We start from the raw sequence: 15,626 nt of genomic DNA, 5'->3' as shown, positions 1-15,626 counted from the left end.
TAAAGAAGGACAGGACAATCGGTGTGATGCTATCAAGAATATATTTCAGAAACAGCTGCAGAAGTATTTTCAGCCACACCATGCAGAACATACAGTGTCATTAGTGTCCTGCAGAAACCTTGTACCTTCAATTTGATATCTCTATTACTGAAAAGTTATACAAGAATCAGCTTGTGTATGAGATTTTCCCCTAATAAAGTGTTGAATGTTAAAGGAATAATGCACCCAAAAATTTAACATTTTAGTAGTAGTATTATCAACACGCAGAGTTTCTACTGTATTTAACTTTATGGAAAACAATCGACAAAAAATTTCCTTGTATTCATGTTATTGGGTTATTAATTAAGTAGGCTCTCCATGTAATTGCTTAGATAATTAGGTAATGAAATAAATACTTGACACTTGGAACAGAGTTTCTTCTGGCTTTAGAACTGTTGGTATAAACTGGTTTGTCATTTTAAGAACTCTAAAGTACAGAGGGCTGAAAAATGTACTCTTATTTATGATTTAGAGGGTGAGAATGTAATGACTATACAATGTTCATTTTTGTGTTAACTATTCTTTTATGAAGAAAGTGAACATCAGTGGATAAGTGAGTCAGGCTTTCTCAAACAATTCTCTGGGAACAAGGTTTATGAAGGACAAATGTAGGAAATTCAAACAAAGAAATAAATTGTAGTTTTTGAATCTTATCCAGAGAAGTTTGTGTAACAAATATAATTGAAAGAAACATACTCCGTTCTACCTCTGCAAGAGGGACTTCAATGGGGGGGAAAAAAAGTTAATTTAATAATCACATATTCCAAAATATAATTAGCTTTAGGACTGTGAGCACCTGTAACCACAGCACAGATCTTAACACCTTCTTTCATGTAAACTTGGTAGCCAAACTATGAAATGCACTTTAAAACATGTTGAGACCTCAGTTTATAGCAATTGTAGATTTATTGGTCAGAGCCTTACACTGTACATAAAGTCAGGGTCTCGTACTGAATATGTGACGGTGAACTGAGATTTTGAGGGTGTTTTTTTGATTCTTACACTTTGAAAACGGCACCAGGTAGCTTTGCATGCTGGTTGCCCCAAACACAGATGTTCCCATGTGTCTTCTCTGGATAGTGTGTTTGCCTTTTATCACAGGTAGGTACATACTATACACTAGTCAGTGACCACCTGGCAGCAACATTTATTTCAATAGACGGGATGAATTTACATTATCTATAAACATGGTGCCCTGTGTAGCTCCTTGAAGAAGTACTGTATTAGAGGAAACAAAGTGGATGCGCTAAGGTACCGGTTAAGCAGCTACAGCAGGACAGGAGAGAGGCTGGACTCCTTTGATCTCTAGAGCCTTGTTGAACTGCACATCCATGGTCTTTGAAGCCTTGGTGATCTTCAGGTTCCTCAAACAACCTCTGAAAGATGTGCTGGTAGAGAGCGCTGCCTGACGAACTCCATCTAAGAGGGTAATAAAACAGAGACATGTCACCCCACAGTGTGTTTCTGTTTGTGCAGTAAGGTACAACGTATACATATTTCTATGTATGCGCAAGTATTATTTCATGTGTTCAGAAGGCAGTCATACCAGGATATCCCCCGACATAGATGGGGTCATTGGTGTCACATGTGTTGGAGCGTGCGTTAGGGCTCTCTGCTTGGCTCTCCTTCCCGTCGACCACCAGCTCCACCCTGTGGCGAAGCTTGTTGGCAGTGATAGAGTGCCACTGGCCATCGCAGAAGCCCTCGCCCTCAGGCATGTGCTCGGCTGTGATTCGTCCAGCTCCGTTGTCAACGTGGAAGAGCAGCTATGGAAAGGAAATAAATTCTTCAAATATAGCTTTATTGCATTATCAGTCTATAGGTATCCATTTAGATTTGTATCTGTATTTTTCTCATTGTATCTAAATACTGCATATACTATCTGCAATCTGCATCATAAAAGTTTAAAATACATTATACGGAATAGTTTGACTTTAGGAAGTACACTTATTTTCTGGCGGAGAGTTAGATGAGAAGATCAATACAGTACCACTCACAACTGTCTGTTAGCTTAGCACAAAGAATGGATAAATGTAGCTAGCCTGGCTCTGTTCAGCCATAACTAAATCAGCTTACCCGCACCTCTAAAGCTCACTAATCAACATGTTATTCTGTATCCCTTTGTTTAATCCGTCCAAAACCTCAAGTGCAAAAATGACAATTTGCCATTTTAGGAAGGATTATGTGCCACATCTTCTGCTGGTTTCCTGGCAACACCTAACAACATAAACCCTGGTAAAATGGCAAGTTGTTGTTTTTTACATGGTGGTTTACATGTGATTTTTGTAAGGATTAAACAAACAAGATGTAGTGCGCTTAAGGGGTGCTGGTAAGCAAACTTTGTTGTGGTTGAACAGAGCCAGGCTAACTGTTTCCCTGTTTCCAGTCTTTAGGCCTCAATATTGTGTGGTATTGAACTTAGGTATGTACCTTGCCCTGGACAATCTCCAGTCCGAGTCCATCGTTGGCTTGGTTACTTATGGCAAAAAGCACTCCATTGGTTTTGCTGGTTCTGAACTCTAATGCAATTGACACATCTAGACCCACCCTGTAAGAAGAGACTAGAGAGAGGGAGAGATTGGTATTCACCTTTTATAACATGAAAACGGTCAAGTTTCTGAAGAAAATTTGGTAACACTTTACAACACGGTACACAGAGGTGTGAGTAGTTACTAAGGAACAAATCAGGAACAATCTGATTACTCAGATGGAGGACTAAGATCATTCACTAGAGAACTTACTGGGAGATACACTATTAATGAAATCAGGTAATGATTACTTAATATCTGTGAATCAACATACTGACCACTTTGAGTCATTTCTGATTAACGCATCATACTAAGTAATCCCTGATTCCTTCATGATAAAGACAAATAGCTGCATAGTTTTTACTCGTCACGTGAATTTAAAAACTCCATAGCGACTTGTCAAAATCATGAAGTAATAAGGGATTACTTAGAACAAAAACTCTATTCAGTCCTCCATTCAGGAGTTATTGACTAACTACTTATTAACGATTCATTAGTTATCAGGTCATTCCTTAGTAGCTACTCACAATTTTGTGTGCTGTGATGCTGTATTATGTGTAACGTTTTCTTCCTGAATTAAACTAGACTGTTGCTGGGGTTACACTAGATGGTTTGTAGGTCACTGTTAGGTTGTTGCTAGACACTCACAACTACATACAGTAACTAACCCCATATTAGGCAAACAAGATTTCACAACTAATGTTTACATTTCACAACCATACAAGCATGCAAGTGGCTTGTCCGTGTCTGGTCTCACCTGCTTTCAGGAAGCCAGTGCCGTCAAAATAGGTGCCTGTCTCAGTAGCAACAAAGCACCTCCCTACCATGTGACTAGAAGTGGGCGTGGCCATATTCAATTTAAAGTCCTCAATGACTTCAGAGCGACCTAGGCAAAGAGGAGGAGGAGAGGGGTTAAATAATTGGAGGGAAAAATCTAAATGCCTACTTTGTAGTGTTATTAAATATTTAAGAAACAAGTGACAATCCTAACCCAATTATTGATGGTTTCATTGAGTGTGTAACATGTAACATATGTACAGTCATACATACAGTACAAATTCATTACCTGTGGCAGCTGCCTTGGTGCTTACAGGGCCTCCCACCATCTTAAAGTTACGGATACATCCATTGATACTGTAGAGAATCTGGGAACAAAGAAAGAACATTTGGGTTCAATCTAACAAAATAATTACTCATAACCATTAACCAACAATCCCTCCAATGTCAGTATTCAGGTGTAACTGCAAATCATGTCGACCGATATCCACTTTCAGGGAAACAGGCCACAAGTCCGAAGAGGACTAACATTGGACATCTTAAATAAACTCTTCTTAGTTGATTGTTACATTAGAAATTGAATGAAACTAGTTGAATTGAAGAACAAAATAGAAATATAGCATGAAAAGACTTGTTACTTTTGTTAATAAAAAAAAAAAAGTTTTTCTTTGTTGTTTTTTTTTTACCGGTCCTATTCTCTTGGATGTGTAGTTTTTTGGTAATCCACCAACATACAGTACTCCCACCACATCTAACAGGTCAGCCTGGTAAGAAGAAGATTCATTATTAATAAAACAATCCTTTTAAAAACATGATTGACAAATGCAACAAATACAATCTGAGGTGTATTACTGGATTATTTGTCTTCAATTTTTCACTGTTCTTATTACTAGTCTACCATGTAATTTACTTGTATGTGCAGTTACATAGATACATAGAGAATAAGTGATTACAATAGAAAAAAAAATAACGTACCTTCTTCGGACTGATCATCTGTTTACTGTATCGCCCATCAACCATAAGTAGACCTCTCTGCTTGTTACGACTCACACGGATCTGAGAGGAAAAATAAAGGAGATGCAGAGAGGAATGAAAGAAGTACTGTCCTTTCACAGTATCAGAAACTACATGTTTTGGATATACAAACAAATGTTGCCTTTGTGTACCGTCACTTGAAATTAAGATAACACTGTAACAAAGTGGCTAATTCCTCTGTAAAGTGCGACTTTCTGTGAAAAATCCAGGACCAAATGTTCTGGATTCCAGAAAGCAAGGAAGCTGTGGCTTAAGAAATAGTGAAATTACAGCAGCTTTATGTCTAAAACAGACTGCCACATATAAAAGCGAAGACCCGAATTGCCATTGAACCTCTAAAAATATCAGTAAATTAAAACTGTTTCTAATAAACACGTATTCATAAAGATTCTAAGAATCATTTCAGAAAACTCTTAATTTAGCTTAAAAACTTTTGCTTAGGAGCGTTCAGGGACTGATCTGAGAGCAACTCTGAGCAAGGAAAAGACAAAAACTTTCATCTTAGTGAGGAGGCAGGGTTGACCCCGTTGCTATGTATGACACAACCTTTTGAAGACTGTGATTGGTTGGTTGTCCAAGAAGGAAAAAAAGAGTGATTTTAAGTATAGGTTCTATTCTAAGCCTTCACTTTGGAAATTACATGCGTAATATTTCCTATTTCTGATAATATTTCTGATGATTCTCACACACAAACACACACACATTATATATGTGTATATAGATCCTGTTTTTTATTTACCATGCTGTTAATTTCCTATAAGGTATATGATTGGCTTAGAATGATAAAAATTGATTGCTGGCATGTCTATTTAAGTGATGGTTTTAATGTATCAAACATGGAATCAAAACCAAGAAGGGCGAGAAAGCCCAACTGGACAGAGGAACAGTCTTTACTGTTAGCCCAGTTAGTGGATGAACACAAGGCCAATCTAAAAGGAAAATTCGGGCCGGGTGTCACAGCACGGGGCAAGAAGCAGACGTGGGAGCATATAGCACAAACTATTAATGGTTCAATCCCCCTGCATGTGCGCACCAGGGAAGCCTGCTATACTCATAAATGCAGTTTTTTGAGCCTGCAAGGTGGGAATGTCCAGTGGAAACGAAATGAACGTGCTGTAATTGTTTGTGTGATCACTCTGCTTACAGAAGGTTGTGACAGACCCAAATCATCACTGATGCATTGTTGCATTTTCCCAGTTGCCAAATATCGTAATGTAGTGATTACTTTCATTTCTGGCGCTATGGCATTCCTGCGCTGTGTTGGAGATGTTAGCGCGTCTCTAATAAGATCAGTCACGAACATGATCCCTGCACGATCTAATCTATAACATCTGATTAATCATCCATTCATCCATTGTCCGCAACACATTTCTTCTCCCTCTTCGTCTTTCTGCCATTTTCTCCTCTACTAAAGAAACTCTTAAGCCTTTTAAAAGTCCTCGTCCGTGCTCCTAACAAATTTGACCTTAAGACCTCTTTTAAGGGTTAAGATGCTTTCTGAATTACATTTTTCTTTACTAGGATTTCTTTAATTTTAAGTGAGTAAAAACCCACATTTCTAAGAATTTTCTTAGAATTTTGTCACTAGGAGCTACTCTTTGCATTAAGATTTTTATGAATACGGGCCCTGGTGGTATTCACACACATACACAGCGAAATGAAGGGGGAAAATACTGTATTTTAAAGAGTATAGTCCTGAAAGTGTATTCAGTTCAAAGTTATTTCCTTCATGGTGAATAAATGAATAAACAGGCGAACAAATTGGAGAATCTGTCAAACAATCAAAGTATGAATGGAAGACTGAAGAACTGTCCTACCTTGTGCCAGTTCCCATCATTGATGGAGAAGGGGACGCACCCAGAAATGTTTCCATGACCAAGATCATAACCCAGACAAACCTGTCTGTCCTTGATCTACAGGAAGAGAGAGAGAGTAATGATGGAGGGATGACAAGCTGACATGGTTAATGTTGCCTTGGTGAAACAGACAACAGACAAACAAATTCAGCCTCTGTACATCTGAGTTCACAGTTTGTACACATTGCGAGCCATCTGAAGATCTGCTCAAATCATTTATAGCAAAAAATGAAGTAGGCACTGTTCTTCTGATGTACACAGAGCTGAAGTTTATTTCAGTAAGAGGTGGTGAAATAGAGTTAAAGACTGTGCTTTGACATACAAAGAAGCAGCTTGTGTTATCCTAGACCAACTTAAGTTGAACTTTTAAAGATTACTAGAACCATGGGACAAGCGGGAAAAAATTAACTTATACAATGACAGTCAGAGCAATAGATGGATACCTGTATGGCAACAAAGTCAGCATGGTTGATTCTTGCCATGTAGAGAACAAGACCCGACTCCTCCTTTGTCCTCAGCTCAAACTCCAATATTAGCCTTAGACAAACATACAAACGAATGATTACACCAATAAAATATTTACCAAATGCAAAGTAAATCAGATCAGAGCTTTGCATTTTTATCAGAATACTGGGAAGAAAATACTGGATTGTTAGCATTTCAATATAAAAAAGTACAATGCCCCTCAAGTCCCCAAAGGAGATATTTAACTCGTGTGCACAAGATAATAACTTGTGAGCACAAAATAAAAAATATAACCTTGCAGGATTTTAGGGGCTCTGTAGAAAAGCTATTTCCAGCACAGGTAATAGTAATATTTTTCCTACCAATGTATGCAGTTAATTCTCCATTAAAATTTTTCGGCTGTTGATTTACATGTAAATGTCTAAAAATCTCTTTGTACTTAGTAAGCACAAGCATAATTTCCCAACCAAATGAAAAATATACAAATGAAATGATTTGTATTCAGCAAGGCAAAGCGTGGAATATTAGAGAAAACAACATGGAAGACAAATTGCAGTTTTAAGTGAGTCAGACACCTACCTTAGCATTTGATCATGTTTTCCAGCACTGACAGATGCAGAATAATGAAAGATATATTTTGATTTGGACAGCAGGCTACCCTATTGCTTAGAGAGAACGTCCAGTAAGTCTAATCCCCAGAACAGTCTTTGGGCAACAAAACTATTAGATATGTACATAAATACATGTATGGAATTAATTCCTTTATCTTTCCATCATGTTTTAGTTTTTGTGAAGTCAGTTTGTGAAACAATTTGTATTTACAGCGTTGGTTCAGAAATGCAATAGTTACAGAGGATGTTTCCCTGGATTTTGACCTGCTGTACATCTGTGCTAGTATAACTCTCACTCACTCACTTCTGTTTTCCTTCCTAAGCCAAAACCTGAGAAGATGCACACAAACACACCCACACATGGGGTCAGAGTTTGCTGTGTTGAGTATGTTACATGATGAAGCTGGTATATAGCTATATTTACAAGTGTACAAACACAACAGTACTTGTATTTTACTTGAGTATATACGATTTGTGCTTATTCACATCATTTTGGATGCAAATATTGTGCTTTACACTCCACAATATTCATTTGATGGTTACTTTACAAATTAAGATTTTCCATACAAATAAAGATCTTAAAAAATATTAAATATTAAAAATAAACACTATATGGAGTCGCTCAAATAAGGCTACAGCTCAACAAACTACAGCTGAAGTAAATTATCCAAATACTTTATCATTTTACATCTGTGAACACTGAAGATTTTTGTAATGTTTATATTTTTGTAAATGTTGTTTTGATTTCCACGAACATTGCCATTGCTAATTCATGTCAGTGTTGGAAATTTCTCAAAAAGTTCAGTCTGTTATCTGTGGCAGGTGCTTTATAACTTGCACCGTGTTTCACCTTACAATACAACCAAATCTGAAAACCATGTACATGTCCTCACAAGCAACATTGTGTGTGCTGCACTGAAGGGCAGTCCCACAAGATAAAACAATAAATTATATATATTATAATTTAATCTGAATACATACTTCTCTCTGACTTTGGTGTCATCAAAAGCAAAGCTCATATGGCTGTTCCAGGTCAGTCCAAATTGATAAGCCTTCTCGAGTGCTGTCGGGGCCACAGCTGATGCACAGGAATCCTGGAGATTGGACATAACGTGTCAGTTACACTAACAGGGTTCCCATTACCTCTCATCAACAGGAACCTTAACACTTGAGCAAAACACATGTCAATCACACTAATAGGGTTTCTGCTTCTGAGCTGCAGGGCCCTAAAGGGCTAGTCAGAACTGCAAACTGTTCTGTATATAAAACAGGTATATGAAGAGTTTAAAGTGAGATTAAATTCTTGTAGATTTATAAGTGAGGCCTTGGAAAAATTGTTAATACATTTCAATTTTAAACAAAACTATATATATATATATACACACACACACTACACCATCATTATAGCGATTTTTATAGTGTCAATTACCATACTGAATATTTCAAATGGTAAGTAGAGGTACAGCATAATGTGCTGCACTACTGTATAGCATATTAAAATCTGCTTAATTGCAATCATCTTTCATCACTGTCTCCTCTTTATCACTTCAAATCAGTCACTTCCAAGGTGGATTTGGCTGACACTGTTCTCAAATAAATGGACCCTCCTGGAGTTGTATTCTCATAAATCCTGCCCATATTTTCTTTTAATTTGAACCAAACATCACACACTACAGTCTGATTTCCATTTGATTTGGGTTTCACTTTGGCAGTGGGTAAGCATAGTATTAGATGTGCAGCTTGCCATTTTACAGGGTGCACTTCCGCCAGTGACCAGGAGGTGTCAGTGTTGTAATACAAGTAAAGGAAACTTTTGTGACTGTTCTTTTTATTCCCTTTCTCCTACAGTTTTCTTCTTTCTATTCTTTAGTCCTCCTTTCCCACATATGTATTCCCCTTGTCTATGTCTTCTTCCTGTCCTCCCATCTGCTACTTTCTCTAAAATACTCTCCGTTCATCTCACTTTCTTAGATTTCCTCTTCATTTTATTCCTTTTCTATTCACCTCACCTCTCATTATTTCCTACTCTCTACTTTATTCTTCCTGACAACTCCTCTTTCTTCACCTTCTCTTTATCCCCCTCATTTCATATCTTCCTCTGCTTCTGCTATCTTCTAACTGCTGCTCCTGCTACCTCCCTGTACTTCCAAGTCCTCCTCCTTCCACTTTTATTTTACTATTATTTTTTACCTTTGATGTTTTTTCTCCTGCTATATACTTCCCACACCTCTTCCACCTCTCCTGATCTAGTACTTCCTCATTGCATCCTCCACACTTTTGCTTAATGTCTTATTTTCTCCGTGCTCTTCTCTTGGTCTTCTGACTTTTCCCACCTTGCCATATCTCCTCTCTTCCCATCTCTTCATCCCTTTCCTCTCGTCATCATCTTTCCTCTTATCTTCTTCATTTCTTGACCTACCACCTCCTCATCTCATCTCTTTTCCTCTCCTACATATCTTGTCCTATCTCCTCTACCTTCACCTGTTTCTTTACCCATCTATTCATTTTCTATTACCCAATCTTGCCTATTTTGTGTCCTCCTCTCCTCCATCTTCTCTACTTTCCTCACCTGATCTCCACTCCTTTATGCTCTCCACTCTCACTACTTGCAAAGTTGTTAATTCCCCCCTGTCCTCACCTGTTCTGTCCCAGCTCTTACACCTTCCTTCCTTCTTATACCCTCCTTTCCTCCAGTCTCTTCTTCCTATCTCCTTTCAGTCATCTCCTTTCCACTCTTGAATACATCTCCTATTAAGTAAAAAAGCTGCTTTGCCATACCTCCAGTATAATTTTGAGACAAAGTTAGAGAGAGGGGGGAGCATCTGAGACGATTGAAAGTCTGTCTGTGTGTGTGTGTCTCTCCTCTCTTGTTCTCTTTCAAGTGAAGACATTCCCCACACCGTGACCTTGCTTTGTTACAGCTGACACTCACCTCTTATCAGGCTCTGTCCTCATATCCACTCCACCCCCTCAACCTCCCTCATTTTTGCTGTTCTCATTCTCTCCCCCCATCTAACAAAAGGGAGATGTCACTTGCTCAGAAGCTCTTTCCTTCCCTCTCCTTTCATTCTTTTCCCGCTTCCTCTCCTCCGTCTTTCCATTAAGCCTACAAAAGGCAGGCACCACTCTGTTCAGAAAGACACTCCTTCTCTTTCCTTCTCTTCCTTCATGGCTGCACCTTTTCTCCTCACTGACATCTCTCCCCTTTCTGTCTTCTATCCTCTTTCATCCTTGTCTTCTTCCCTCCCTTTCTCTCATCCCTCTGCGTCTTTCCATTAAGCTAACAATAGGAAGATGGTCTTCCATTCAGAGAGGCTAGTCTTTGGTTGGAGGTCAGACCAATAGAATCAGAAGTAATTTAGTCGGGATTTTGTTTAAGAGTGTGTGTGTGTGTGTGTGTGTGTGTGTGTGTACAAGTGAAGGTGAGCCTGTGTGTTGCCACCACTCTTGAGATATCAAAAGTCCCCGGACTGCTTATTGTAGATTTCAGAGAAGCTACTCTTTAGGCTTGTGGTAGTAATTAGCTTTTGCTACAAACGTTTCACAGCTCAACTCATGACCCATTTAAAGACTGTGCAATGTTCCTTAAGCAATGTCACTGGTCACTATATTGCTTAATAGTGTTTCAAATGAAGGTCTTGAATTGAATCTATAAAAGCTTAAGGCAACTAATACTGCAGGTGAAACAACTTTACATTTGCAGCTACTAATCTATTGTAGAAACAATTTAAAGGGATCATAAGGAAAATAATGACCTGAAAAGTAGGTAGATGTTGGAAAGCTTTTACTTTTATTTAGCTATTTTCTATTTTAAGTATCTCCCGTTAACAGGTGAATTGGGTTCAATAAATGTTTACGAGAAAGCCAGTGCCCTTGACATGAAGGTAAATGGAGACAGCAAAAAACAATAGTCTGAGGGGTGAGTGTTCAAGTGTGTGCATTAAATAATAAGTATGGTGGTATTCCATATTTTTCTTATTGTCAACAAATTCTATGTAAAGACCAAAAGCAGCAATGTATTGATCCGACTAACTTCTATTCTCTGTGTAACGATAAAGCTCGTAAATACTAGCACACTGACTGAAAATAGTCTAACAAATATACAATTTATTCCTTTTTGCTAATAACTTTAGTAACCAGTTGTTCACTGTGATTACTTGGCCTTTTATATACTTTGCTGAGTGCCACAGACAAGGTATGGAAGTCAGAAGTTTTGAGTGATGAACTAATGCGCTGTTGGTTTTGGTCTCTACATTAAATTTGTTAACAATAACAACAATATAGAATATCACCAGCCTTATCCTTCAAACTGTGTTGAAAAGTGTGTTTGTGTGTGTATATACCATGTCAGCACCGGGCTCCTGTTTAGCAGTGGGTGGGGCTGCAGCAACAGTAGGTGTGGCAGCAGGTGTGACAGGGGGCGTGGCCTTCTGCAGGTCAGCAGTCAGGGAGTGGAAGGAAGAGGATTAGTGGTAGCCACAGAGGCAGAATGGCGACAGTGTTTATGACAAACAGCCCTCGAATAGGTTAATGAAGCAATGGAGAAACATTTAGACTCTAGCTCCCTATTTTACATTGAGTCGAAGCGTAATTACTATAAGAATATTGAACAAGTGGTTCTATTTCCTTTTTAGGCTCTGATAATGTTAGAGTTTCTCACCTCTGGAGAAGAATAAGTAAGCAAATAAAACAAATCCTGTGTTGGAGCTGAGAATGTACCTTCTGTTATACTTGTGACGGAAGGAAATTAGAGAGCTGCAATTTAAAAGGGTAATTAGAGGTAGTTGTCATGATATTATCAACCAGAACAGCAAGTAAAAAAGAATTACACTCTTTAAAAATTAAATGAATCTGGTCACTGGAGCCTGTAAGGTGCCCTTTATAGAGCCTCTTCAACCTCTAAATTGGTTCTCACAACAACATCAAGAATCAGAATATGCGGTGACAGAAAAGTGTGAGATAGAGACGCCTTTTTATTCAAGCACATGGTGAGACTGTTGTTTACTATCAGCTATGATTCAACTTTTGGCTGTTGATGAAAACTACATGTTGCAACCTGTGTGCAAAGCTCTGTCACATCGTGCAACAGCGCAGCCCTTTCAAAATAGAATTGTGCCCTTCAATTATAAAACTGGCATTATAAAGAAGAATGGTTTGTGTTTAACTACATGTCATACTCCATTAAAATACAAAAATGGTAACTACTTTCTGCTGAAGGAAGAAAAGATTTGTTTTACTTTGATTTACTGTTTAATTAGTTTATCTGTCTCTACAAATCAACTCATGCATTAATGAATTATTAGTTAAATTACAAGGCTTTCAAATTGCATAAAGACGGAGTAGCTTGGAATGCCATCAGAATAATCCAATGTCATGACCAAAGACCAAAGAAAGACACACACTATACAAAAACCCCACACTGGAACAAAGGCCAGTGGACCGGAAGCTAACTCAGACTTTGGTCTGCAAATCTGCAAAAAGTAATGTTGGTGGAGTAAAGGTCATGTCCTCTGAAATGAAGTCCTCTGTTTTCCTCTGAAGTCTGAGGAGACATTTGCTTGTATATTGCAATTTGTTGTGGCCATAATGTAAATCTGTTCCAAGCGTAAACAGGATCAACAATAACAAAATACTCAACAAATAAAACATGAATCATAAAGATAATTACTGCAGAGGGTCTGTTATAAACATATAATATAGATGGGGAATCTAAGAACTATGGCTTCTTACAGCCCTTAGTCTGCTGTATATCACAAAGAACTTACAGCCCATAAAGCAACACAACACAGAGTTATAGCTAAGCTGGCATAGCTCTTTGGCTCTGTGCTTCATGATCAATGTCTTTTTAGAGGTATAGTTTAGTAGGTAACTGGGTAACTGATAACCTATGACTACTGGAAGGCTTATAATGTTAAATCTATGATATATATCTTGCCTATCCAGATTCTCAGGGAATGATGTGAATGACTCACTGCCTTCCAGCATCTTAGCATAGCAGCTAAATGTTAGCTGAGAGTGTTTTGGCTCCTGGGGGCTCATAAAGCATAAATGTCATGCACAGTTAGCCTAGCGTAGCGCCATGGCTCCGCACTGCGTGACAGGCTGCCAGAGGTGGAGTTTAGTGGCTCAAGGCTAAAGGGACTATAAAGAAGAGTTAATGGGCTGCTGAACTGCTATGTGATGAAGCGTTAAGCTAACACGGCGAGGCCATGGCTGCATTTCATCAGACAGAAATAGGTGTGTGTATATGTGAGTAACCGTAAGAAAAAAAGAATATGGTGGAATAGGACATGGGTGTGCTTCTATAAATGTGTGTGTGTATATTGGCGTATGGGCTTCTTTTTACTGTACTATATCTGTATGTGTCTTATGTGCATGTGTGCTTTCTCTGTGCGCAAACAAAAGTAATGGCAATTATATTACTGTGAATAAAGACCTTCTACTGTAATGCAAATAATGCCTTGCTTACTCACCCACATATTTCATTTATTTTTAATATCTTAAGAGACTTTCTCCTGAAAAATATTAATGATGAAAGTTATGACTATGAGTGTTTAACAGTCCAAGTGCGTGTGTTCCCACATTAAATTGAGCCACTTACAGTTGGAGGACCTGGAGGTGGGGCACCAGGGGTTGGGGTCTGACTGTGTGGCTTTGACTCCTCCTTTTCCTTCCCGAGCTCCTCCTCTTCTGGCAGAGGAGGAAGAGGTGGCGGTGGGGCGAGGTTGGGGCACTGGCCAATTTCTGCATTCTCAAAGGACATGGGCTGGGAGAAATCTGAGAGACTGAGAGATGGACAGGCAATTAGATTTAAAATCAGATATTTAGCTGACAAACACCATAACAAGATCAAGAGTCAGGGCCACAGTTCACTGATAAGGTTCCTATGTTATGATCATGTATGAGTGCTAGAAAATGAATTATAGTAAGAGTTATTTTAAATGAAGTAACAAAACAATATAATTTATATTTAATGCAAATTGATGTAGATTCATCATGGTAGATGCTTCAAGTACGACCACAGAAAATATACAAAAGGAGCGATGAGGACCTACTGACAGACAAACAGGTGTAAATTAGGTAGAAGTTAACAGCAGGGTGGTGGGGTGAAATGAAAGTGAGCAATAGACAAACACACAAACATAAACACACAAAGATGGGGTGTATAATTTGAGATATGAGTATGTTTATGGTGTTGGACAGCTCTATTACTGCTGTTCAGGGAGAAAGAGACACTGGCTTTATCATGATCATCTATACCATCATCATGACCTCAGGCAATCATATTAACTACGCTTTAACCAAACTGTATGAGGCCGATCGTCCACTGCCAGAAAACATTATTGGGTAAACATTAGGAAAGTGAGATAATGCTGCCCGGTTTGAAATATCGAGTATGTATGCGGTGAATTTAAGGTGAACAATTGAAGTAAAATCAATGGGTCAGTTTTGCCTATGTCAGTGTTTTAACATTGTGGAACACAGGGGCAGAGAAACGTCCAAATTCAAAAGCTGACTCTGTTCTTTTGCCCCATATTTATCTTGTGATGTCAGAACCATATTACTCTGTGGATATATCAAAATCAAAATTCATCTGATCAGATCTCACCACTATGATGGATGATTTTTAGTGGAAAAACAAACTGATACTGTTCGCATTGCTACCAGGTCTTTACAAAAGGAAGTGGCCATGGTCACTAGAACTTAGGTTTGGATGTGATTCACACTTACTTTATCACAGTACTTAAATTGCTAAGTGTTATGGGCTTTCAGAACAACTTGTCTCTATTTCAGATTCAAGAAATAGACAGGACTACATGTTACATACACAGCGTTGATCATAAGGTTCCATATACATCCCTGGAACGGGACGTTGGCTCTGTTGGATATCAGCTCTACTTCTGCAGGAATACCACCAAGGAAGATACGCTGCAAGTTCACAGGCTGGTCGTTGGGAAGCGCTGCCTCCCTCTTGACCTCCTCATCCACCTGAACTACAAAAGATCTGGTGGCAAACACACAAAAAGAGTATTAAATTGATTATATAGTAAAAGTCTTCAACAGCGAAAAAAAATTCTCTTGCACAGGCAGGAAACATCAACACAGACTGAAGAGAAACACACAAACACCAACCTGCCAGGTAGCCTCTCTATGCGCAGTGAGTGCTCTCTGCCATCATTCAGTATGCCTTGCTCAGGTCGTCTGATAACACGACGTGGACTGTGGCTGCCGGTAAACACCAAGACCTCCAGAGAGCCTTTGTTCAGCATGACTGAGAGGTAGGGCTGCAGGAGTTGGAGATAAACTTTATTAGC

At 38.7% G+C, this 15,626-nt stretch overlaps 1 protein-coding gene across 10 annotated transcripts in view; it reads right to left on the bottom strand.

The window, feature by feature from the left end:
* Nucleotides 1-22: 22 nt before the first annotated feature.
* Nucleotides 23-15,626, bottom strand: part of lama2 (laminin, alpha 2) — a 224,143-nt gene continuing 208,539 nt past the window's right edge. For all 10 annotated transcript variants that reach the window (XM_038726304.1, XM_038726303.1, XM_038726305.1 and 7 more), the window contains 14 exons: nt 15,445-15,596; nt 15,140-15,316; nt 13,913-14,096; nt 11,655-11,741; nt 8,293-8,405; nt 6,679-6,772; nt 6,197-6,292; nt 4,320-4,400; nt 4,031-4,108; nt 3,634-3,712; nt 3,325-3,453; nt 2,470-2,600; nt 1,586-1,805; nt 23-1,458 (listed from right to left, as the gene is read on the bottom strand). In XM_038726304.1, coding sequence (XP_038582232.1) covers nt 1,298-1,458; nt 1,586-1,805; nt 2,470-2,600; nt 3,325-3,453; nt 3,634-3,712; nt 4,031-4,108; nt 4,320-4,400; nt 6,197-6,292; nt 6,679-6,772; nt 8,293-8,405; nt 11,655-11,741; nt 13,913-14,096; nt 15,140-15,316; nt 15,445-15,596 — 1,782 coding nt within the window. In that variant the 3' untranslated portion in view covers nt 23-1,297. The remainder of the gene's footprint in view (nt 1,459-1,585; nt 1,806-2,469; nt 2,601-3,324; nt 3,454-3,633; nt 3,713-4,030; nt 4,109-4,319; nt 4,401-6,196; nt 6,293-6,678; nt 6,773-8,292; nt 8,406-11,654; nt 11,742-13,912; nt 14,097-15,139; nt 15,317-15,444; nt 15,597-15,626) is intronic.

Source organism: Micropterus salmoides, unplaced genomic scaffold, assembly GCF_014851395.1.
Source record: "Micropterus salmoides isolate LMB-PRFRI ecotype aquatic unplaced genomic scaffold, ASM1485139v1 Ms_hic_scaffold_18, whole genome shotgun sequence".
NCBI lineage: Eukaryota > Metazoa > Chordata > Actinopteri > Centrarchiformes > Centrarchidae > Micropterus > Micropterus salmoides.
The sequence above is the reverse complement of the archived record's forward strand: the minus strand, read 5'-3'. Positions and strand labels throughout refer to the sequence as shown.